The sequence below is a fragment of the Benincasa hispida genome, chromosome 11 (genome assembly GCF_027475165.1).
Source record: "Benincasa hispida cultivar pf3 chromosome 11, pf3_genome.v1.1, whole genome shotgun sequence".
Taxonomy (NCBI): domain Eukaryota; kingdom Viridiplantae; phylum Streptophyta; class Magnoliopsida; order Cucurbitales; family Cucurbitaceae; genus Benincasa; species Benincasa hispida.
In genome coordinates, this window is record NC_143488.1 from 5,270,098 (window position 1) to 5,294,724 (window position 24,627).

Here is a 24,627-nt window from a genome sequence, read left to right on the forward strand (position 1 = left end):
TTTCATTGGATATAAAGGAAGGTATATTTCAACCTTGAGACGATAATTAAGAACTTCTTGGTCCTGAAGTACCATATCTTAGTGCAATTGGTGCACTTATGTATCTTGCTAATAATACAAGACCAGATATTGCATTTTCAGTAAATTTATTAGCTAAATATAGTTCTTCTCCTACGAAAAGATATTGGAACGAAAAGTAAGCATATATTTCGTTATCTTTGAGGAACAATCAATATGAGTTTATTTTATTCAAATAAATCAAATTTTGACCTAGTTGGCTATGCAGATTCTAGATATTTATTTTATCCACACAAAGCTAGATCTCAAACAGGTTATTTGTTCACATGTGGAGGAACTACTATATCATGGCGATTGGTGAAACAGACCATAATGACCACTTTCTCAAATCATGTTGAAATTCTTACAATTCATGAGGCTACTCGAGAATGTGTATGGCTAAGATCAATGACTTAGCACATTCATAAAACATGTGGCTTGTCTTCGAATGAAGAACTTTAAACAATATTATACGAAGACAACACAGTTTGCTTAGCCCAAATCAACGGAGGATATATTAAAGGAGATAGAACAAATCATATTTTATCAAAGTTTTTCTACACTTATAATCTTGAAGAAAATGGCGACATCACTATACAACAAATTTTTTCGAAGGATAATCTAACAGACTTATTTACAAAGGTATTATCAACTGTAACTTTTGAAAAATTGGTGCACAACATTAGAATGCGACGACTCAGAGATCTTAAGTGATGTTTTCATGAGGAGGAGTAAATATATTGTATTCTTTTAGGAGTGTATATTATATGAAATATGTAATCTTTTTCCTTCACTAGGATTTTTTCCCATTGGATTTTTCCTAGTAAGGTTTTAATGAGATATATTTCATATATATATGGGCATCTAAAGAGGAAGTATTATAAATACTATAAAAAAAAAAAAAATAGATGTCCATTGCTTAGTGTCCTAAAAGCCACGTGTCAATCTTCATGTTGTCAATGTGCTTTGTAGTTATTCATGCTTGTCGTCCACATTACATTCTACTTGTCATTTTGCCTATAAATAATGACATTTGGTGGATCTTAAAATTATACACATTTGTGAGAAATCCATTTAAAATTACCACTAATTTTTCATATTATTAAAATTTCATAATTTTAGTTATTTTATTTTATTTTATTATTATACTTATTATTATATTTAAATAAAATTTTAGTTTTGGTTTCTATACTTTCATTTGTCTAATTTTAGTCCTTGCAATTAGTTTCTTATTGATTTTTTCAAACTAAAAAAATTAGTCTCTTTGTGCATCTCTTTATAAATTATGAACATAGTATTTTTTTTTTTTTCTTGCATGAAAAATATAATTATTATTTGACTATTTCAATAAAAATTAATTTTAAGACATTAAATTTAAGATTTATCGAAAATATAAAGACTAAACTAGATAAATGAAAATACAAAGACTAAAATGAAAGTAAGAATCAAAATGATAATTTTACGTAAATTATATATTTGATATAAGTCATCAAGTTTCAGTTAAAAGCTTAGGATAAAATTTTCCTTTTACTCATGCAAATCAATTTAAATTTTATTACCTTTAATATATTTAATAATTATCCACAGAACTATATTTAATAATAGAATCTAAAATATTTGCAACTTTCTTTATTTCCTCCGACCATTATAAAAATGTCCCTATGAAAAGAAAGAGGGAAAATAACATTTCAATTTGAAATAGAGAATTAAAAAAATAAATTTCAATTTCGAATGGTCGTTTTAAATGGTAAAACTATTAGAAATATTTTTAAATATATAAAAAATCACTATTTATCAACAATGAACACTAATAGACACTTATAAACATCTATCATTAACACTTATAGACATCTATCACTGATATTGTAGATGTCTATCAATATGTATCAATGACATTTTACTATACTTGAAAATATTTTAAATAATTTTATTATTTAAAATAATTATTAAAAAAACTCCCTAAGATTAATAAATTTCAAAAACTAAACTTTTAATTTTGCCTTTAAAATTATTATTTAAAGTATTTTTAATAACTTATGTTTGTATCTCTCTCTTTCTACGTAAAAATATTTCTAATAGTTATCTAAATTTATGTTTGAGCTATGTTTAAATATTTGCAAGTTTAATAGATAATATTATACTGACTTTAAAATTGTCCAACTACGTATTTACTTTGATAAAGTCACAAATTCACAAATTCACTCATCAAACATATTAAATAAATATAGAGTTTTTCTTTATTTCTAATGTAATGTTACAAATATACTTCAATGGCGATTTAAATTATGTTTATGTTGGTAAAATATATAAATATAAATACAAAATCTTGATACTATTGACTAGTAAGAACTTAAGATGATAGTTAAATAATTAAGACATCTACTACCGTCGAGGTAACAAATTTCCATTGTACTAAGAAAATAGTAAAAAATAAGCATAATCAGCTTAAAGTTTGTACTTTCAACTTTGAGGTTAGAAAGTTCGATTCTCTAACTCTCATTTAAAAAAAAATATATATATATATATATAATATTGAAATGCTATGTCACACAAATAAAAAGTTGCAACCTAAGCTTTACAAACTGTAAATCAATCTGTCTTTAAAGTTTTTACCGATTTCGACAAAGCTTGTTAAGATTGATTGTTAATTAATATAATCTTTAATGACGCGTTTTCCCTTTTTCTAAACAAATCTCCCTCCAAATACTCGAAAAGCCAATTATTATATAATTAAATTATGGTTTAATCAGTTTAGTTGCCTTTTATTATTATATTAATGAAGAAAAAAGACAAAATAGAGAAAGCCCATTAATTTTGTTTAATTATTAATTAAGGCTTTAAAGTCAGAAGCTTTATCCCTTACTCTCTCTCTCTCTTTCTCTCTCAAGGTTGAAATATAAAAAGAAGCGAATGCAACGGCATGACCATGTGGGTCTTCTTCTTTTATTTTTCTTTTTATTTATCCTCTTTATTTTAAAAATGAGATTTTCTTTAATATTTGACATTTTTTATGTGTTTTTTTTTTTTTTTGAATTTTTGGGAGGAGAGTGTTTATATACGTCTCCTTTTTTTACACATAAAGAAAAAATATTAAATAAAATATATTTAAAAAAAATATTATTTACCATGTGTTAAAATTTTATTGGACAATCATTTGGGATACATCAAGATAAATGTCACTAGGGAGCATCCAATTTTTTTCCCTTTATATATAAACTTTCCAATAAGTGATTGGATTTGAACTTTTATAGTTTATAGTTTTTTTTTCCCAAGACTTTGGGTCTAGCATCCATTTGGTTAGTTGGTTTCGAAATATTATGCTTTTACGAGTTTAATTTTCATTCGGCTTTTAGGTTTCAAAAGGTTAGATTTCTATCTTGTAATTTTGAGGTTTATTTTTATTTAGTGTCTTCATTTCAATATTTTACACTTTTACCCATGACTTTTTGGGAATGTCTATTTTGGTCTTTAGCATTAATTGAAAATTTTGATGTTAATTTCTATTAATTAAGTTAAAAGAATTAAAATAGTTATAATTGATTGGTTTTTACTAATTTTATATCACTATCAAAGTTAATTTCAAAGTTAATTTCAAAATTAACGCCAAAGACTAAAGTGAGAGTATGGGTGAAAAATTCAAGGTAAAATATTGAGGATATCCTATATTGGAAGGATGATTAGTAGACCTCACATTTTTTATAAGATATATAGATAATCAATTACTCATTTCATTGTTAATTAGTTATGAGATGAAATCCTATAAAGCTCAAACGGATATTCAATTAAAAAAATATTGATTTCACCGAATAATGTTGAACCCAAAGAGACACCATCTTGATGGAGTATATTGAAGATATTGGAAAGATGGAGAGACCTCCTACTCTTTAAATAATACATGTGTTACTCCTTTCGTAACAGACAATTGGTTGTGAGATAGAATAATTTAAAACTGAAGAGTAAAAATATAAAATTTTGAAACGAAAAGTTATATAAATATAGATTAAGGTTTATAATATAGTAGGAATTTTTTGGATGAGTGATTGGCCATCACAAGGGGTGAATGAATATAATGAGACATGACAAGCATGAGAATCATGTTTCAAATCTAGGATGCAAATACACATCAGCATTAACTATTTGATTTTCATCCCAACAATCACACTCTTTTCTCATCTTTTAAAAAAACTACTCAAGACATCCACAACCATTATCACTTTGATTTTTCTTTTTATTCAATTTCTAGATAAAAACAATTTATTAAATAGTGGTTGATGATAATAAATATCGTCAAATAATTTAGATCTCGTTTGATGATTATTTCGTTTTTACTTCTTTAATGTATTATATTCTTTGTTTCACTCTAATAAATAATTGAATCGTCATCTAAATTCCAAACATTACAATAAGTTCTTAAAAATTATTATTTTTTAATTTGAAAAACTTAGTTTTAGATTTTGAAAGTACTTGTATGAAAATTAGACAAATAAAATAAATAAATTATAAGTAGAAGTAGTGTTTATAAATTTAATCTTTTTTTTTTTTTTAACAAAACCAATTTGTTATGATACGAAGCGTTAATTACCATAAAATTTTGCTTTTCAAATGAAGAAAAACTAGAAGGAAAAAAAACCCGGGTAACATAAATAACGCTAATTCATAAATATGTTTTCTAAAAATTGTGTGTGTTGGTATATTTAGACATGATTTGAGCATAGTTCATTTGATTAAGATATATTATATTACATAAGTGTTGTTAAAGTAATAGTTTTTAATTAAAATTTGATTAGTCGACATTTTCATATGTCCATGGGACTGTTCAACATCAATATGAGTGGTAATAATCAATATTTCCATTATATCATATAAGAACCAACAAAATATCACTAATGTGGATCGTCGTAAAAAAAATATATAACATTTAAAAATGAATTCTTTTGGAGAAATTTTCAAAAATAGAACAATAAGGGAAACTATTTACACAAAATAGAAAAATTTTAATCTTCTTTGATAGAGGTTGATAGAGGCTGATACAAGTTTATCAATGTTCATCAGTGATAGAAACTAATAGAAGACTATGACTGATAGACACTGATATACTTCTATTTGTATTGTTTTTGCTATTTTTGTAAATAGTTTGACATTTTTTATATTTATGAAAAATTTCCAATTTTTTTTACTAATATAAAAATTTAAAATAAATTTATATTTATTGTAATACTAAGTTTATGAGGATGAATGAACCGAGATCATATGTATGAGAGAGATTTTAATGATATGAAAATATGGTTAAGAAGCACTTAAAAGAATTGATAGCTACTATCCATATCAACGAGGTGTATCTTTATTTCCCGTGGCCCAATCATATATAAACTTCAAAATTAGGCATGCTTGAATGAAGCCACCGATATCATCATTTTATTGATATTTTCATAAACTTGAGACATCAACCTAAATTACAATAAGATGAAATATATTTTAGGAAACTTAATTTAGGGTTTGTGGGAGGCTAGGGATGATGGTTGGTTGTGTATGGGACAAAACTTGTTACCTAAAAATCCGATGAGTGTATCAATGTCAAGAGTTTCAGATAAGACAACAAATTTCGACACCCAATTATGCTTTTAAATGACAACAATGGTCTGCCTAAATTAAGCTACCATTGGAATCAAAATACTTCTTTTCTTTTTTTCTTTTTTCTTTTTTTTTTTTTCATTGTTCATTTAGGGGTGTTTTTCTTTTCATCTTTGGATGTATATATATTTATATATATTGGTTTTTTTTTTTTCTTGTCAATTTGTTTCATCAAAGTTTTTCTATGGCATTATCCAAGTTGGGAAGGACACTCAAATATGTGTATTTGAGCAAAATTCTTTTCATATTCCTCTAAATGTAAATACAAATTTGGAAATAGTTCTATCTATATATGTGTATGTACAAGATGGGATTTTTCTTTTTCCTTCTTTGAAAAGGGAAATGAATTTTCAACAAACTAAATCAAATCAACACCATATTTGTATATTTGAAAAAAAAAAAAAAATCATATTTTGTACTATTCATCCCAATAAAATAGAAAAAAAAATGCACTTTTGCTTAGACCAATAAAGGTCTAAAGATTTTTTTTTTTTAATTTTTATATTTAGTTTGGCTTCCTAAACTTTCAATTTTATAGAATTTAACTTCAATAAAATTAAATTACAAAATTAATTTCCCACGAATTAACCAGCATAATACCTAGTCAAAGTGAATATAGGTCAACTAACATATACTATGTGTTAGCAACCAAGAGGTGAGTTAACCTTCTTCGAATTTTATAGAATTTAACTTCAATAAAATTAAATAAAAAATTTAATTTCTCATGAAATAGCCAGCATAATACCTAGACAAAGTGAGTATAGCTCAACTGACCTATACTATGTGTTAGTAACAAAGAAGTATGTGATTTGAATCTTCTTGTCCTTATTATACTTAAAAAAACCAACATAATACCTAAAATTCAGTCATAAAATCAACAGAAAAAAATTGTTGCTCTTGATACCATAGTGTTTAAACTTAAACTCAACCAAAAAAAAAACAAAGAAAGAAAGGAAGAAAGAAAGAAAAAAAAAAGAAAAGAAAAGAAAAGTCCAACATGATTAGCTAGAAGAACAAATAGTCAAATGAAAACCCATCAAATGAATGGGATGGATAATCTTATCATCATGTTGTTATTCAATTCCCACATGTATTAATTGATAAACTTGAGTAAGACATTGATAAATCAAAAGTTAAGTTAAAACTTTTTGAAAATTGAAGAATTAGAAAAAGGATAGTCCAAAACCAAATGATTTAAGTTTCAAAAAGAAAAAAAAAACAAATGATTAAAAAAATTGGAAAAATATGTCATTGCTAATTAACTACTCCATTGAAACTAATTTGAACACAAATGCCACAAAATAAAACTAAAAAAAGAAAAAAGAAAAAGAAAAAACCATTCAAGTGGACTATAGAAGTTGGAGAGCTACAATTCATGTCACATATCTTGGGCTTATTTAGAAGGTTGAATTCTTGTGGGATATTGGGCTGAAGATTTATGTGGTTTGCCTTGGTAAGCCCAAGCCTGCAAAATAGTACATAATCTAATTTTTATTCTTTTTTTTTTAGTAGAATAAGGGTAGAATAGGAATTTGAATCAAAGAGTACGTACCAATTACTACTGAGCTATGTTACTTTGGTAATTGAATGATAACTTTCATACTTTGATTTGTGTGTGGCATTCTTTTTTTGGACAAATATCAATTTATACTCATGAACTTTGGAGGTTATATCTATTTAAACTCTAAACTAATAATTATATTAATTTAAACCCTAAGCTATTAATTGTACAAATTTAAACATTGAACTTTCATAAGCGCATTAATTTAAATCATGAATTTTCATAGATATATCATTTTTTTGTATTTTAAATGGATACACTTATATGAAAATTTAGGGTTTAAATTGATACAATTATTAGTTTGAGATTTAAATTGTTACAACTTCCAAATTTTAGAGTTTAAATTGATACAACATCAATGCTCAGGTTGATACAATTATTAATTTAGGGTTTAAATTAATTCAATCTAAAAATTTAAGAATATAAATTATTTTTTTAAGAGTAGAGATGTTTTCTTTAAGGAAAAAAGAACTAATAGTGTTGGATTAAAAAAGAACCAATTTAAAATTTTAAACCATCAAAAGTAGTTAGAAAAATTCTAAAAATGAAATGCTTTTCAAATTAACCATTTAATTTATTCTTTCAAAAAATGCTTACAACTTTTTCCCCTTACAAAGTGTATATAAATATAACATTTTTTTAAAAGTAATTATACCTTCTTTTCAGAAAAAACAATTCTTTCCATTTTTGTTACGGATGATTTTAGAACGAATGGTATAATTGACATAAAATAAAAAGAAAAGTAATATGGTCGAAAAATAATAAGATTTATGTCAAAATATTATTCTTTTGAGCTTAGGAAGAGGGTTAATTCGTCTCAAAGCTCGAATTAACATGCTCGCCCTTGATCAGGCCAAAGAGAGACTAACAAAATTTGTAATGAGGCACTTCCCAGTCATGCCTGGTCCAAAGCATCACCTAGAACTAAAATGGGCTTAGAGAAAGATGTCCCGTCTCGGCCTTGGTCGAGGTCAATCCTAGCCAAACGCGAAACATGGTTTTCCCCTCGGCCCAATGAGTTGTAGGATTATCCTAAAGCAACTCGAAAATTCTATTGAAACAACCTAGATCCTACCTTTACTATAGCTTCGAGGTAACTTGAATCTTACTCTCAAACTCCCTAGCTTCCATATTCTTTCACTCTTTGACTTTTAAGCACAGCACCACATTGGTGTGCATGTTTTCTATTTTGCAGATACATCTTCTCTCCTTCAATCAAATACATTCTTATTTTTTGCCCAAATTATTACATACTAATTTTAACACTAGAGTGTCAAAATAAGCATAATGTGACTCATTTATAGATTGCTCTATTGATCTTGATGTCAAAAGTTTGATTCTCTCGTATATTGTCAACAAAAAAAAAAAAAAATAATAATAATAATAATAATAATAATACTATTGTAATATGTGCTCCTATGATTCGCTCTTAGATGTGTTTTCTCGATTTCACACTTTTTTTTAATATGTGCATCAATTTTGTCCCGTCAAATATAAAGATGTATATCATCCATTGAAACAAATTTGATATCAATTTTTTCAATGTATGAAAACTCTGGTCATATTTTTAGCTTGATGTTATCATACTTAACGTTAAAATTCACTTACTTGAATAAAATAGAGTTAGTGCATTGCAATTTTGAAATTGGCAGCCAATTCTTTCTCTGGTTAGTTTTAGACATTTCTCTTGTTGCACCTAATTTTTTTTTATTAGAAACCAACAATCACCAGTTAGAGTTAATTGGGTTACACAAAATTTTCCTAGCCTCTAAATGTAGAGTAGGAAACCAAATTTTTAGAAAGGGTTAATTGTTTTATTTGGAGTAGAGTTGTTTGTCAAGTTGGAGCCATGAAAATATATATTAACAAGTTTTAGGTCCTAGTAAATGTTTTGTGAAGTCTGGATATATATTCATATATGAAAGTGGGCTACTTATTAAGGGAGGTATTTGGGCCGTTAAGTTGATAATTATAGTAGTATGTACTTATTAATAGTATATTGGTTATGATAGTTTGTAGATTATAATAGTTTTTGTTTCGAGTACAGACTATTTAAATCACGGTTACAAGAATTTGTATTTGTAGAACAAATTATTTTAGTATGTGTTAAGGGTTTTTTTCTATTGGTTTTTTTTTAGTTTTTTTGTAATTACATTTTTCATACTTGAATTTAAGAAAGATATTTGATTACATTTTTTATAACTATTTTAAAACTAAGAAAAGGTCAAAGTTGAAACTTCTTCAATTTTTCTTTTCTTTTCTTTTCTTTTCTTTTCTTTTTTTTATTTTACATAATTTTTTTAAAAAAGAAATTTGGTTACATTTTTTTTACGCTTCATTTATTATAACTATATTAAAACTAATATATATACACACTAAAGTGGATTTTTTTTTCAATTGTCATTACATTTTTTTTTAATACTTTAATTTAAGAAAGGGATTTGAATACATTTCTTTTATACTTCATTTTTTTATTACTATACTACCACTACAAAAAAAAAATGTCAAAGTTGAAACTTCTTTAATTTTTTTGTAATCAAATTTTTTAACTTTAATTTAAGAGATATGTATATATATATATATATATTAAATTAAAGTTAGTTAAAAAAATTTGATTAAAGTTAAAAAAATAAATAAATTAAAGTTAAAAAATTTTGATTACAAAAGAAATTAAAGAAGTTTCAACTTTGACATTTTTTTAGTGGTTCTATATTATTTTATATTTATGTGAAAACTAAAAAAAAAATTCAAAGTTAACGTGAACATATTTCTATATACTTGGACATACAAAAATTATGTAAATAATACATCATGTGTTGACTGTAGTCGATATTGTAGGTTCACTATAACTAAAGAGAATCTCCAAATAGTGTTCATTGTAGTTAAAGAGGGTATTCAAATCGTTTTCATTTGTAGTTAATTGTGGGTTAAAACAATTGTAATCTTCGATTATAATAATAGAGATCCAAACACTGAGTGGGCACTACAATAAGTCCACCCAACTCAAAACGTGCCCAAATGCCCTCTTTCATAAAATTTATATTATGAAAATTTATATTTATGTATTGCCTAATCTCAAGGTTTCTGAAATTTTTAGCTTGTTATGTAGGTCTAGGAAATTTTAAGTTCATCAATATTTGTATTCGAGTGTCACATGTCTATCAACTTTTTTTACTTGATTCATCTCAAACCATATCGTTCTAGGAGATATTCTGCTTTGATACCATATATAATTTAAAAATCCTTATACGTGAAAATAAATTTTAATGACAAAAATCATATTTTTTTTATGGGAAAAAAAAACAAATCCTCTCATTGGTGGATCCATCTTGTGGGGACAACTATGTTGTGACCGAATTGACTCTCAAGAAAAACCACAAGACAAACATAGACAAGAAGAAACCCTAAAAGCCCACAAAAACCAGCATGAAATCCGACGTGGCAAGCCGTAATAGGCCGAAAGCACATGGAAGGAATGCCACGTGGCAAACAGGGTCAATGGGGGGCTGGAAGGAGTTGGAGGGGTTCATGTCCCTAATTTTAGGGTACAAAGTTACTATTAGGCCATGCTTCTCTGTTCAACTCTCCCATCTCCTTTTTCTCTTGCTCCCATTATTTCCCTCTCAAACTATCTTCCAAAAAGGTCAATAAATTTTGGAACTTTGGAAGAAATATCCAACCATTTAGAACCGTTTAGTAATTATTTTGCTTTTAATTTTTTAATTTTGAAAGTTAAGTTTATACACACTATTTTTCTACCTCCAAATTTCTCTCTTTGTTACTTACTATTTACTAATGGTTTAAAAAACCAAACCAAATTTTGAAAAAAAATAACTTTGAAAAACTTATTTTTTATTTTGGAATTTGACTAAGAATTCAATCATTCTACTTAACAAAAATGCAAATCATAGTAAGAAATGAGGACGAAATAATCTTAATTTTTAAAAATAAAAAATAAAAAATGAAATGGTTACTTAATGGGGTCTAATTATTGTTTTTTCTATCATATAATAAAATTATAACAAATATACAATCAATGCTACCAGCATTTGTAATGAGAGTAGAATTTATTATTAATGTTTGGCAAGTTCTTTGTTTATGCTTGGTTTTCATTAATAATTGAAGTCATTATTTTCTCAACTTATCATTTTAATCATTATCATATTATATTTATCGATTTTAAATGAATAATCATGTGATCCTCAATTATTTTACTTTAACGCATTTATAATTCATTTGAAAATAATATACCACTAAATATATGTTATTTTTGTTGATTTTATTTGTGATCGCGCTGAATTTATTAGTGGCTTTTTTTTTTACTCAATCACAAGAATAATTTTGTTGTTCATGATTTAGTTTACCATGTTCGAAGATTTCATTTTTCAACTATTTTGTTCAAAGACCACTTTTCATGGGTAAATTCTACTTGATTGGTTGTTTTACCAATTTTTAAAAGTTTTTTTCTTTTTTTAATTATTTGTCTCTATTGTTGTACTAAGAAAACAATCATCTTCTAAAGAAATATTAGAAAGATAAATCGAAATTTTAATAAATAAATGCGCAAGGCATATTATTATTTCAATCATTTAAGTGAAAGAACAAAAATGTGTGAATTGCAATTAAATGCGAAGAAATGTGTGGTGGGTATATTGGCTCACATTTACATTCTCATTTTATGTTTTTAAAAAAAAACTATTTCAATTCAACAAAAAACATGAAGTGGAAATTTCAACTATGACCTTTTGATCGATACACTACAATAAAATTGTGATTCCATGACATTTAAAAATTGTTAAAATTCGTGGGAGTTATTTTCTGTTATTGTATCCCTCGTAAAGGTATGAACATCGGTGATACTTTTTAAAAAATGTCATAATTGGACTTTTAATGATAATAAATGTCATAATTGGACTTTTAATGATAATAAATGTCATAACTGACTTTGAAGTTTACTATGATATGTTATCATTGTCATTAATTGACTTAAAATTAGCTTATTGCTATATATATATTTTAACCAATTGAACTATGTTTAGTTTGAATCATTTTAACTTGCTACAATTTTTGCTAGTATTATTTTGAAATTTCTATCCTTCGAAAGAACGATATTCTATTTTATGTTTTTAGATTCATTGAGTTCAACAAATATATGTTTAGCAGATAATCCAGATTCTGTTTCCGAAAACTGTTTTCGGGTTTTGTGATCTAAACGGTGCAAATTCTAAGAACAACATTCTCATATTTTCGTTGTATCTAGATTTTGAATTTAAAATTTTAAAATGCATAATTATATTAATAAAGATAAAAACATTTAGAAATACAATATTTCATTTATAAACTCAATTCATTTTTAAAAAAATATATTATGTATTATGTAATGTTTTAAAAATTATATAATATTACAAAATAATAATTACATAAATTTTATAATATAAAACATATTCATAAATGAATTAATAATAGTTTATTGTCAACTTAATATTAATGGTCAACTACAACTAGTTTTATAATTTATAAAAATTACTATATTAAATACATTTTAACAATTGTTTAAATTAAATCTCATTTTATGAATCTGCTACCATATATTATTTGAAAATAGTAAATACAACTTTGTTTTTATTAAATCTCTTGTTTTTAAATTTTTGTTTTCAAGTTCTCTACCAAACCGACCCTAAAGTTTTGTTTTGATATCTATTTTATTTTTAGTTTTTCATTTTCTAAAATTATACTTCTTTCCTCCCAAATTTTTGACAAGTTTTTTACCAGTTTAAAATACACATTTGAATCTTAAAAACAAGATTAAGTTTTTTAAAAACTACTTTAAAAAAAAAAAAAAAATCAGTATTTTAAGCATTTTTAATAAAAATTAAGAAAATTATAAGTCGTAGTAGTGTTTGTTTGAATATTTTTGAAAGTCTGTCAAAATAAACTTACCATTCAATTTCAAGAGGAGATTTTTTTTTTTTTTAATCAAGACTTAACCTATAATCGAGACTTAACCATCACTTTGGCACTAATTGATGCACCAAATCTAAGTTCCTTTATAATTATGATACAATTCAATAATTTCTCTATATAAATCAAGTGATTTTGATGTTTCATTTTCAAAAAAAGGAAAAAAAAAGAGATTTTTATCAAATAATAATTTAACCTAGGGTTTGGTTCAAGGGACGACTTCAAAATCTGAAGTGTATAAAAATTCTAAACTGAAACAATTTTAAATTTTAAATGGAGATATTAGAATTAAAATAAGATATTACATTTAGTTTGGTATTTGGGATGGGATTATTTGATAAAATAAGGATTTTTGCCTACAATTCACTAAGAATTGGAACTACGTGACAAGATATGTATACAAATTAACTATATGATCTAATATTTTGAATCCTTTTGTTTATTTAATTATTTTATGATATGTAGTTAGCTTTAATTTCAATATTATTTGAATAAAATTTAGAGCTAATTAATCAAATGTATTAGTTATTCGAGCTAAGAATAGTACATTGTCATTTTATAACATGACAATTTAAAAGTACTTGCAAAAGCTATATATGTATGTATGTAGGTATGTTCTTTCTTATTTCATACAATTATTGCTATCCATTTCAAGGGATATCCATATGTACTAGATCAATGTTTGACAATAGAAGTCTTAAGAGGATCATAGAAAATTCTTAATTATTGATGTCTTTATTAAGAGAAGTCTTAATATGTTGTTACTTATAGAGGAGATTTTTGAAGGTGAGGAGGAATCAAGCAAAGTTGAACTCTCTCTTTTCTCACCTTGACCATATATGAGAAAAAAAATATTCGAGGAGGCTAGTAAAATGTGACTACAAATTGTATACTTGGCCGTGAGTAAAAAAGAACATGATTTTATAATGGTGTAAGATTAGATTAAATAATAAATGTTCTTTTGAATAAGATTTGTTTTAGATTAAGTGTTTGAATTAAATTTATTATAAAATATGGTAGGAGATTCTTAGTTAAGTAGATCATGTGAGTATTTTAATTATATTTTTTTAGTACAATTGAAAGTATGAGGATTTAAATCACAGACTTCATGATTTCTAGCACATCGGATGCCAATTAACGTATGCTCGATTTGACTTAGTTATATTTTATTGATATAAATAGCTAGGTTTTATTAATCTTTGTATCCTATCAAGGAACTTTTATTGAATAAAATGCTAGCCATCTTTCCTTCGTTCTGCACTCTCCCAATTCTCTCTCCCCAATATTTCATGGGAATTTAATAAATATTACATAGTTATATATATATATATATATATATCTAGGTTTAGATATGATCAAATCCACCTCGGATGTCTATCACATTTAATTATTTTTCGATATTATAGTTTTTCAAGCCTAAGACACTTGAGTTCATATTTATGTTTAATGTTATTAGGGTTGGGAAATAACTCCCATTTTTATCGTAGAAATAAGCAGAAAAGTATTAGAGAAATTAAAAGATAACAATAAAATTGGAAACACAAAAATTTACGTGGAAAACTTCCAACTCGGAGATAAACCATGACCTATTGGAAAGAAATTCATTATGTGAAAATGGTTACAATCACATAGAATAACTCTCTCCCGATCCCAATTACAAGAGCTCTCCCTCAAAGCTTTTGACTACTCACACCATTTTCCCACTTTCAAACTAGAGAATAGAATTTAACTAGAGCTAGCACACCCAAACTTAAAGTGTTTTTAACTAGGACGACTAAAAAACAAAGGCATGGAGCCCATGACTTTCCTAAATTTTTTTGATGTAGGACAAGCCCATGACCTTTTCAATTTTGGACAAGCTTATGACTTTCCTAAATCTTTTTTATATATGACAACTGCACTTCTAATATTTTTCCAAAAACCCAACATATTTCCCTTGGCAAGATATTTGAAGATTCCACCTTGGCAAGATAAATAGCAGGAATAAGTAGAAAAATAATAGATAAATTAAAAGAAAACAATAAAACTGGAAACATAAGAATTTATGTGGAAAACTCCCAACTCGGAGAAAAGCCACGGCTCACCAGAAAGAAATCCACTATTGAAAAATTTGTATAATCACATAGAACAATTCTCTCCTCAATCCCAATTACAAGAGCACTCTCTTAAAGCTTTTGACTACTCACACCCTTTTCCCACTCTCAAACTAGAGAATACATCAAGGAAATTTAAATAGAGTTAGTACACCCAAACTTAGAGTGTTTCTAACTACAATGACTCAAAAACAAAGGCATGGACTTCTTTTATAGGCTTGGAGTCCATGACTTTTCTAAATTTTTTTAATGTAAGATAAGCCCATGACTTTCCTAAATCTTTTTAATATAAGATAACTACACTTCTAATATTTTGCCAAAAATCCAAAATTCCACAAAATTCCTAAATCAAAATCAGATATAAGATAACTTTGTTAAAATATTTAATATAAGATAACTTTGTTAAAATATTTAAGTCCTAAATCAAAATCACACAAAATTCCAAAACCAAAATCTTCCCTTAACTATTAATGTACAACTTTGTTAAAATATTTAAGTAAAATTCCTTGTGTTTCTTTTATTCTCTTTATTCTTATTACCATATATCTTAATTGAAGTGTGCACTTTTATTTATTTTTTATATATATAAAATAAATGTCAAATTGTTAATAAAAGGGTATTGAAGAAGTGAGAGGAGAAAAAGAAAAGGAGAAAATAGATAAATAAGACGATATTACCTGTTTATGTTTGTATAATAGTAAGGGTATTTAATTTTTTTTTTTTTTTAATTTAAGGATATTTTTCAAACTTTTGAAAGTTGTGTATTTTTTACATAAAATATTAATAGTTTTCATCCAAAACTAATCGTAAGATTTTTTTTTTTAACTAATTTTGGAAGTTTATGAGTACTTTTGAAACTTTCGAAAGATCAAGGATAATTTTTATATTAAATACAAAGTTTAAGATATTTGGTATAATTTAGCTTTCTTTCTCAAATAATATTAATTTTTACTTATTAAATTTTCTATAAATTTTAAAGTATTATTAAATTTACCATAACGTACCAATTTGCTTAGCTTTTGGATTGATGCATTATTTAACAAACGAAATTGCAAAGTTGGTACTTTTTTTTTTAATCAAATCCAAATGAACGTATATATATATATAAGTAGATAGTTTGTGAACCAAGGGAACCTAAAATGAGGAGGAAAAAAACCAAACAAAACAAAGAATAAATATACTATTTTGACAAAAACCTCAAACCTAAGCCAAATATTTAACTTACCTAATTCGATTCAATTAACAAAAGCCCAAAAATATCAATTCCATTTCATCTAAATGAAAACGAACAAACTAAATTGACCGACAAAACACCACTATAACTACACATTCGGGGAACCAACCAACCAACCAAACAATTGAACGTCAATAATTACATTAAAAAAAAAAACAAATAAATAAAGCTCAAGCTAGGTGTTTATTGGTTTTTTTTTATATATATAAATTCAACAATTTTGAGATATTTAGATGCACCTATGAATCTCTCTAATAATTTTTTTTTTAAGAAAAACACATGGGATTTAAATATTTGAACTTCTTATCTCCTAAACTAAGCTATATGTCTAAAATGTAAATTATCTATGGAATAATGCAACTTTTCATTTGCACTCATGAGAAATCTTTTCATTTATGTGATTGCTATTGAAGTATACCCTTTCTTCATTTCACATGGAATAATTCTATAACTTCACGAATTTAGGATAGGGATATGAGTGAACTGAATCTACATCCGAATTAGACGGTTCTTGAGGATATAAAAATATAGTTAAGAAATGATTAAAAGAATTGAAAGTCACTACCACATCAATAAGGTGCACCTTCCTTTTTGGTGGCCTAATCAGATTAACTTTTCGTGCTTAATTTAGAACAATTCTATGTTGGGTGACCTCTTAGAAATTTTCCTAGGAAGTATGTGGGTGAGAACAAAGCATGTGAAAGGACCCATATTGGGTGACCTTTTTCGATGGATCAATCATAGAAACTTTTCATAGTTAAGCTTGTTTAGCTTAGAACAATTCTATGTTTGGTGACCTCTAGGAGTTTTCCTAGAAAGCATGTGAGTGATAAAACATGTTGAAAGGACCTGTGTTGGTTTGTGGGGATAGTCTTCACTCTTGGAAGTGATTTAAGATAAGTAAGGATGGCATGGCAAGGTCGAAGCGAATGTAAGGGAATGCCAAAAAAATTAGGTGTCCAATCTAAATTCCAAATCCTGATCTGAATCCTAGGCTTAGGGCATTACAACTTCCCTCGTAAATTTCATCAACTTCCATGCATTGGTTAAGTAACTATAAACATAGCTCTCTTCTCTCTCTCTTTTGGGACTCCCATTTATTAAAAGAAAAAGTTAGATATTGAGGAGACAAAGAAGAGCCCACCATATATATAAGAGTTGGCTTTGAAGGTTCATAGCCCGAACAACTCCATGTTCTCTTTAACAAACATTTTTCCATCCTCATTTAATGCTCTCTCTTTTTCTTTCCCCTTCTATTACATATACTTCCTATAACCCTAATTCCAACTCTCATTATTCCAAACAAAACCCTCCTCTCTCTCTCTCTCTCTCTCTCTCTCTCTCTCTCTCCTCTCTTTTCCTTTCCCATAGCCATGCCTTATTTGTTTCTCATTCTCTTAATCTTCTCGTCTACTTTGCATGCATGTGAAGCTCGTTGTCTTCGATTCTTTGAGAGTTCGAGTTTTGTTTCGAGGATTGAACCGCATTCGATCTCTCAAGGGATTTGGGCAGATCAACCAGAGAGAAGTTTTGAAGAAAGCAATAGTGACAAGCTTTCTTATAAAGAGATTATTGTTGGGATTGAAATGTTAAAGGTATATTACATATATTTCATGTCTACCATCTTGTGCTTACTGAAGATAAGCTTGTAATTTAGCTTTTAATTACTAGCTAGCCATATGGGGGGAGAGTTTTTGGATACGTAGACATTTTCATTAACATATTTATATGTTGGAAAAAAACTCAACATCAAAATATATGAGGTGTTAAAATATATTTCCCCCCAAAATAATCTATAAACACGTCAACAAAAAATAATATATATAAAAATAAAATATAATTGTATAATGATATAAAAAAAAACTTATCTTATTTAAAATTTTCAATCATTTCCATGGTTTTTGGACGATATATTTATCGATATGAATATATTTTTTTCTAGAAGAAATCAACGTAATATCATTTTATCGTTATTTCCATTTACATTTATATAAACTTGAAATCTTATAATGTCCATCAACATCAACATCTAATTTTTTGGGTCTAAAGACGAATCATGAATATAGACATTTAATTTCTTGGGTCAAGACAATTTCATTAATATAGACAGAGGCATATGCATGATATATTATGATAAATGAGTGAAAAAAATGGATTTTGGAAATATAGTGAGTGACATTAATGAATATTTGGTATTTTAGCAGGGAATGAAGAAGCATGGAAGCAGATTGGTAATGGAGTTTCCAATGAAAGAAAAAGTGTTGAATTCTAAGGAAAATGAGGTTGGAGAAGACATGGTAGTGATGGATTATGCACAACCCCACAGAAAGCCTCCTATTCACAATGAAAAACCCTAGATATATATAACAATGTAATGTTTCTTAAATTCCCATGAAATATTTTAATATGTTCCAAAAGTTAAAGTCCTTTTTTTTTCTTCTTATTTATATTGGAATAAAGAAAAATAGAGTATAGAAAGGGAAATTTTAGCCGATAGAAAAAAATGTTAAACTATTTACAAAAATAGCAAAAAAAAATATCAATAGACACTGATAAAACTATCAGCATCTCTCAAAGAATATTAAAATTTTGCTATTTTATGTAAGTAATTTCCCTTATTTTTCTATTTTTCAAAATCCTCCTAAAAAATTATGTGAGGATTTCTCTTTGGCAAAAAGGGAAAAAAAAAAATGCAAACGGCTTTGTATTGTATCCAATTAGGGTTTACTATTTATAAAATTTGAGTGAAAAAAAAAATGAGTTGTACGAGTTGACATAAATAGTGAAGTTCCAAAGATGTGGGATCTTGTGTATACTATACAACTTTCCTTTTTATTTTCTTTTATATGAGTTTATTAAGATTTGAACTTTTGACCTTTTAATCGAGAATATATATATTTTCATGAAATAAATTATATTCTTTTTTAAGTTCAGGATTTTAACCTCCTATTTTATTATTATTATTATTATTTGGTGAAAATAATATATATTAACCAGCTTAACAATATATTGGTTGTCTACAAACTAGTTTGCACTTGTTTACATAGGTTTACATTTTGTATAAGAAGTTTAGGGTTTTCTATAGATGTGAATTTAATGTGCAATGAAATTAGTTTGAAATATTCATATAACTTGGTATAGAAGTTGTGCATATTCTTATTGATCAGCTAATTTAGATTGGACTTAAACGATTTAACAAATCGTGTTGTGTGAATCGTTAGCTAATGAACAAGTTTAGAGTAAAAATTAATTGATATCCTAAATATAATGAATAAATCAACAATTTTTTCAATTAAAAATCTTAAACACTTATAAATAAATCAATTTAGACTCTTTATTACGTATTTAAGGCTTCTACAAATAACATACTAATGTGATATAATATTATGGGTTTGTATCGGCATTTCACTAATATGAATGGTTTTCATCTTCTCATTTTTCTTTTTTCTTTTTTCTTTTTTCTTTTAAGATTATTTTGGGAACAATTATAACATATCTTTTTAGCTACTTTAGTTGGATTTTGAGTGAAGAATACTTTTATTAGTGATTTTAAGTTGGATTTAAATGAAAAGTAAAAATAGTTATGAATAACCAATGGGGTATAAATTAATTAAAGATTAGGGTTAAAATTAGTATAATTATTAATTCAAGGTTTTAATCAATATAACTTCAAAAGTTTAGGGTATTCTTGATAAATTATTCAAAGTTGCCATAATATATGTAGCCTACCTCATGATAACCATTCAATGTGAATTCTTTTTTTTATTTTTTTTTATTTTTTGTCTCTTAATAACAACTATATACAAATTATCCAAATACTTTAACAGTTGTGCATCTTGAACTATCAGCTACATTGTGGTGACTTTCTTTCATAATTTCTCGCATTCTTAGATGATTTGATAAATGCATGGTTTATAATATTGCACAATATAAATAAATAGGCTAAGTACTTCACTAATAGACCATTTGGTTCATGAAAATAAGAGGTGTGAATGAGAAATGATATTTTATCACCATGTTTGATACAAGTTTTTAAAATTAGTAATGAGAATATCTTATTCGAAGGCATTTCATATTTTCATCCATAGAGGTTTTTCATAACTACCCAAATAGATGAGTTTTCTCCATTTTCAATGGTTTTTCTCCCTCTTACTTTTTATCTTTTCATTTTATTTGTTTTTCTTCTTTGTTGATATTAGCTAATTTATTTTATTTTTATAAATATGTTTAAATTAAACTTATAATTGACATATAGAATTAATTTTATTAATAATAATGCTAATATAATAATTTATTCTATTATTATGAATTAATATGAAAAACCATAATCTTTTAAAAAAAAAAATATGAATAATCATAATTATATTTGTTTAAATCCCTTTTTATTGGTAATATATAATAACATCATAAATTATTTATAAAATTATTAGTTAATTTTTTAAAAAAATAATTAATTAACTAATAATAAAATAAGTTAATTTTTTTCAATTAAAAAATCTTGTACACTTATACTTCTATTTTAATCTATAATCATAATTATTTTTAAAAAATTAAAAACATTGTTTGATGATTTAAAATCAATTAGTTTATATCAACTTCTTTTGTATATATATAAGACTTATAATTGACATTAAACAATTAGTTAATTAACTATTCAATTAACAAAACTAAAAAAAAATAGATATTTAAATTAATTGCCAATTTTTTTTTATAAAAATTGATCATATAAATGTGCAATAAGAAATTAATTGATAATAAATATATTAAACTGGGGATGAATGGGTAAATATAGTTAAATTTTAATGGCTTAAAATTGATTTAATAACTTAATGTAATAAAATAAATTAATATTAGATTTTATTAATTTTATACTTTATAATGGCATAAAAAAGTATAACATATTCTCAAACACTCTATTCCCATTCCCATACACCGTGGCGAACCTAGGAATTCTATGTAGGGGCACTATATATACAAATCTAACAAAAAAAAACTATAAATGAATGTAAAAAAAATGTTCACAACTTCATAAATTAACTAACTTAATACATAATAATTGTCATCTACGAGTTTTCATGTTTTGAAATCGATCCATGATAACTTTAGTATCTAACTTATCAAATATATCCTTTTCAATATAAGTTAGAAGACGATCATTCATCCCTTGACCTCCAATTCTATTATGCAATCAAGTCTTCACAATATGCATAGTAGAAAAAGTTCTCTCTACAATAGTTGTGGCAACAAGTAAAATCCACGTCAAGGTAAGTAATTGATAAACTAATGGATAGATTTTGTCTTTATTCATCATGATCATCTTTACTGCAAGATCACATATATGTTTTTTAGCTCAACAAACTTAATATTTGAATGTCTATCAATAATATAATTTTGAAGTTGATCCTCAAGTATAGAGAGTTCAATAGTTGAAAAGTCTTTTGGGTAAAATTGAGCAAGTTAACGAAGTTTTTTTACTATCAAAAGAAACAAATGAATTACCTGGATTTAGACATGTATGATTTTCCAGCTCTTGAAATTGCATATCAATGATGACATAGAAAACTTCAACACAATGATGATGTAATTTGTAATTGGTTAAGAATTTTGTCTTTTCGTCCTAGAATTAGAAATAGGTCATCCATTTTAAGGACTTCAATATCATGATTATGATAGAAATTAGAAACCATACTCAACAACGAATCCCAACAAGATTCTCTTGTTTTTTGTAGTATTTCTTTACAAAATTTGACTAAATTCATTGCATCCACAATATCTTAGACCAAGATCTGCAGGTAGATCTTCTAGATTTATTTTTGTATAAGATTAATCAGAATCCAAAAACATTTTTGTTCTTTGAAGATGATACCTCTACAGTCTCTATTGTTATTTTTCTTTTATAATATCTCTCCATATTAATTTTGAATTAACTCTACAAAAGTATTAATAATAAGAATGTTACATTCTATTATATAGAATTAAAAGCATTAAAACATAAAGTCTAAGAATATTTTAAAACTTACTTGTTGAGCTCGTATATCCAAACGAGTAATAACAAATAATCATTTAGCTTGAACTTTGAAATTAATTTTAAAAACCTATATGAGTAATGTTAATGTAAAAATAACATGAAACAAACAAAAATATATATAGCGTAATGTGAATATAAAAATTATGTAAAAAAATGAACGAAACCTTTTTAATAGAATGTTCTTGAGAATTGATATTGAAAAGTGAATTTTGAAAAGAAGAAAACAATTTATAAACTGACTAGTTCTGTTGCTGATAAAAAAATTATTGTTTGACTATTTATTTATTAAAAAAAAAAAGACATTATATTTTACAAGGCGCTTTGTCTCACCAACTTTTCTTTTATTAGGATTTAAATGAGTTGGGCTTTAAAAACACATTAGAGATGAAAACTATGGGAAAGAAGTCATTTAAAATTCAAAATAAAATGATAGTAAGTTGGATTCAAACCCTTATACTTCACCAAATTGATAGCACTTTACACCAACAAGCTAGCATCAATATTATTATTTAGGTTGAACTTTTATATATATATATATATATACACACACATCATTTTATAATTTATATTAAAACTACAAAACACTAATAAAATTGGGGAGGGGGGACATGTGCCCCCTAACCCCTACGTGACTCCATCCATACACATACATAACTAAACACAGTCATTTTTTATTCCCATATATCTTATTTTTCGATATTTTTTATTTTCATGCATCTACAAAATCTTAATCCAAATGGCTCCTAAAGGATGAATTGACTATATGCAAGTTTGAGTGGCCTATTTGACCTAGTTTTGGATTTTTGACGATCTTTTGTTGGATGAGGAATCTAGATAATAATAGGATAGAGTGAATGAGTTTTGAATATATAATTTATCCCAAATTCAGATATATGAAGTTACATTATTTGTAGTTTCTATACTTTCAACACAATTAGACCAAATTTGAACCTATGTTTTAAAGGTTTCATGACTAAAGTCCTAGTGGATGATATATAAGTGATAAAAACCAAACATGACAAGTAATTTTAATGAATAAAGGGAGATTAACTCCATGCTGCAATTTTGTTTTAATGATGTGGGGTCAAAAAAATTACATTTGGTTGCGTGAATTTGCCCAAGTTTTAAGCATTATTTTGGTTATAAAGAACAAAGATAGGGCTAGGACTCGTGTTTTTTCTTTAGAGTACACGAATTGACAACATCCATTTGAATATGACTTCTTTTAGAGTACCACTACAAATAATAACCTCAATTCGAACATTAATTCTATAATATACTTCACATTAGAATGAGAAATGAATGATAAGTGTCACGAAATTGACAAACAGAGAATACAAAAAACGTAAAATATAGAAGATCGACACACAGATTTACGTAGTTTACTAATAGTGTATTAACTATGACCACGGAAAGAAGAAGAATTTTATTAGAGTGAATGTTAGAGAATGCAAAATGAACAGTTTCTCTAAAATTAGAGAATTTATATAATGCACTTTTTTAAATCTTAGGGTTATAATTGTAAATAACCATAAATAATTAAATATGCCAAATAAGAATTCAGTGAGACCCATACTTGATCGTTCGAAGCGCTAGGTAGCAACCCTAATTTTACAATTTTAGTCATAATAATAATAATAATAATAATAATAATAATAATAATGGATATGGGCAAGTTGATGAGAGAACAAATACAACTATATTTTGATGGCATAATATTAATGGGGTGTTTTTGTTCATTTCTAGAATATTTTTTTAGTGTTTATAGTAATAAATGATTTTGTAATAGAAAGAAGGAACATTTAAATGGATGTATGACAAGGATGTGCAAATTGTGGTTGTTGGTCATTTGGTCTGTTTTATGTATAAATGAAAAGAGAAGTAGTTGGCTGTCAGTTTTTTTTTTTTTTTATTTCAATATGTATTTTCCATTATATTTTTCCTCTCACTTGTTAATATATATTTAAATATATTTTTTTGTTTCTTTGAAGGAGTTTCAAATTTTCAAATTTTCTGCTTCCATTGAACTTTTGAAACAAAAACTTGAATTTTTGTTGTAATT

General features: G+C 26.1%; 1 protein-coding gene across 1 annotated transcript; it reads left to right on the forward strand.

Annotated features, from left to right (window-relative positions):
• The first annotated feature begins 17,843 nt into the window (after positions 1-17,843).
• Positions 17,844-19,264, forward strand: RGF6 (root meristem growth factor). The gene is made up of 2 exons (XM_039050069.2): positions 17,844-18,132; positions 18,742-19,264. Exons 1-2 carry the CDS (start codon positions 17,911-17,913, stop codon positions 18,892-18,894), a joined length of 375 nt encoding a protein of 124 aa, XP_038905997.1. The 5' UTR covers positions 17,844-17,910; the 3' UTR covers positions 18,895-19,264.
• The last annotated feature ends 5,363 nt before the right edge of the window (positions 19,265-24,627 follow it).

Excerpts from the sequence above, each read along its gene's own strand:
- RGF6 (XM_039050069.2), top strand. The coding sequence starts at position 17,911 with ATGCCTTATTTGTTTCTCATTCTCTTAATCTTCTCGTCTACTTTGCAT. Across the intron at positions 18,133-18,741 it reads TTGGGATTGAAATGTTAAAG|GGAATGAAGAAGCATGGAAG; the intron begins GTATATTACATA and ends GTATTTTAGCAG.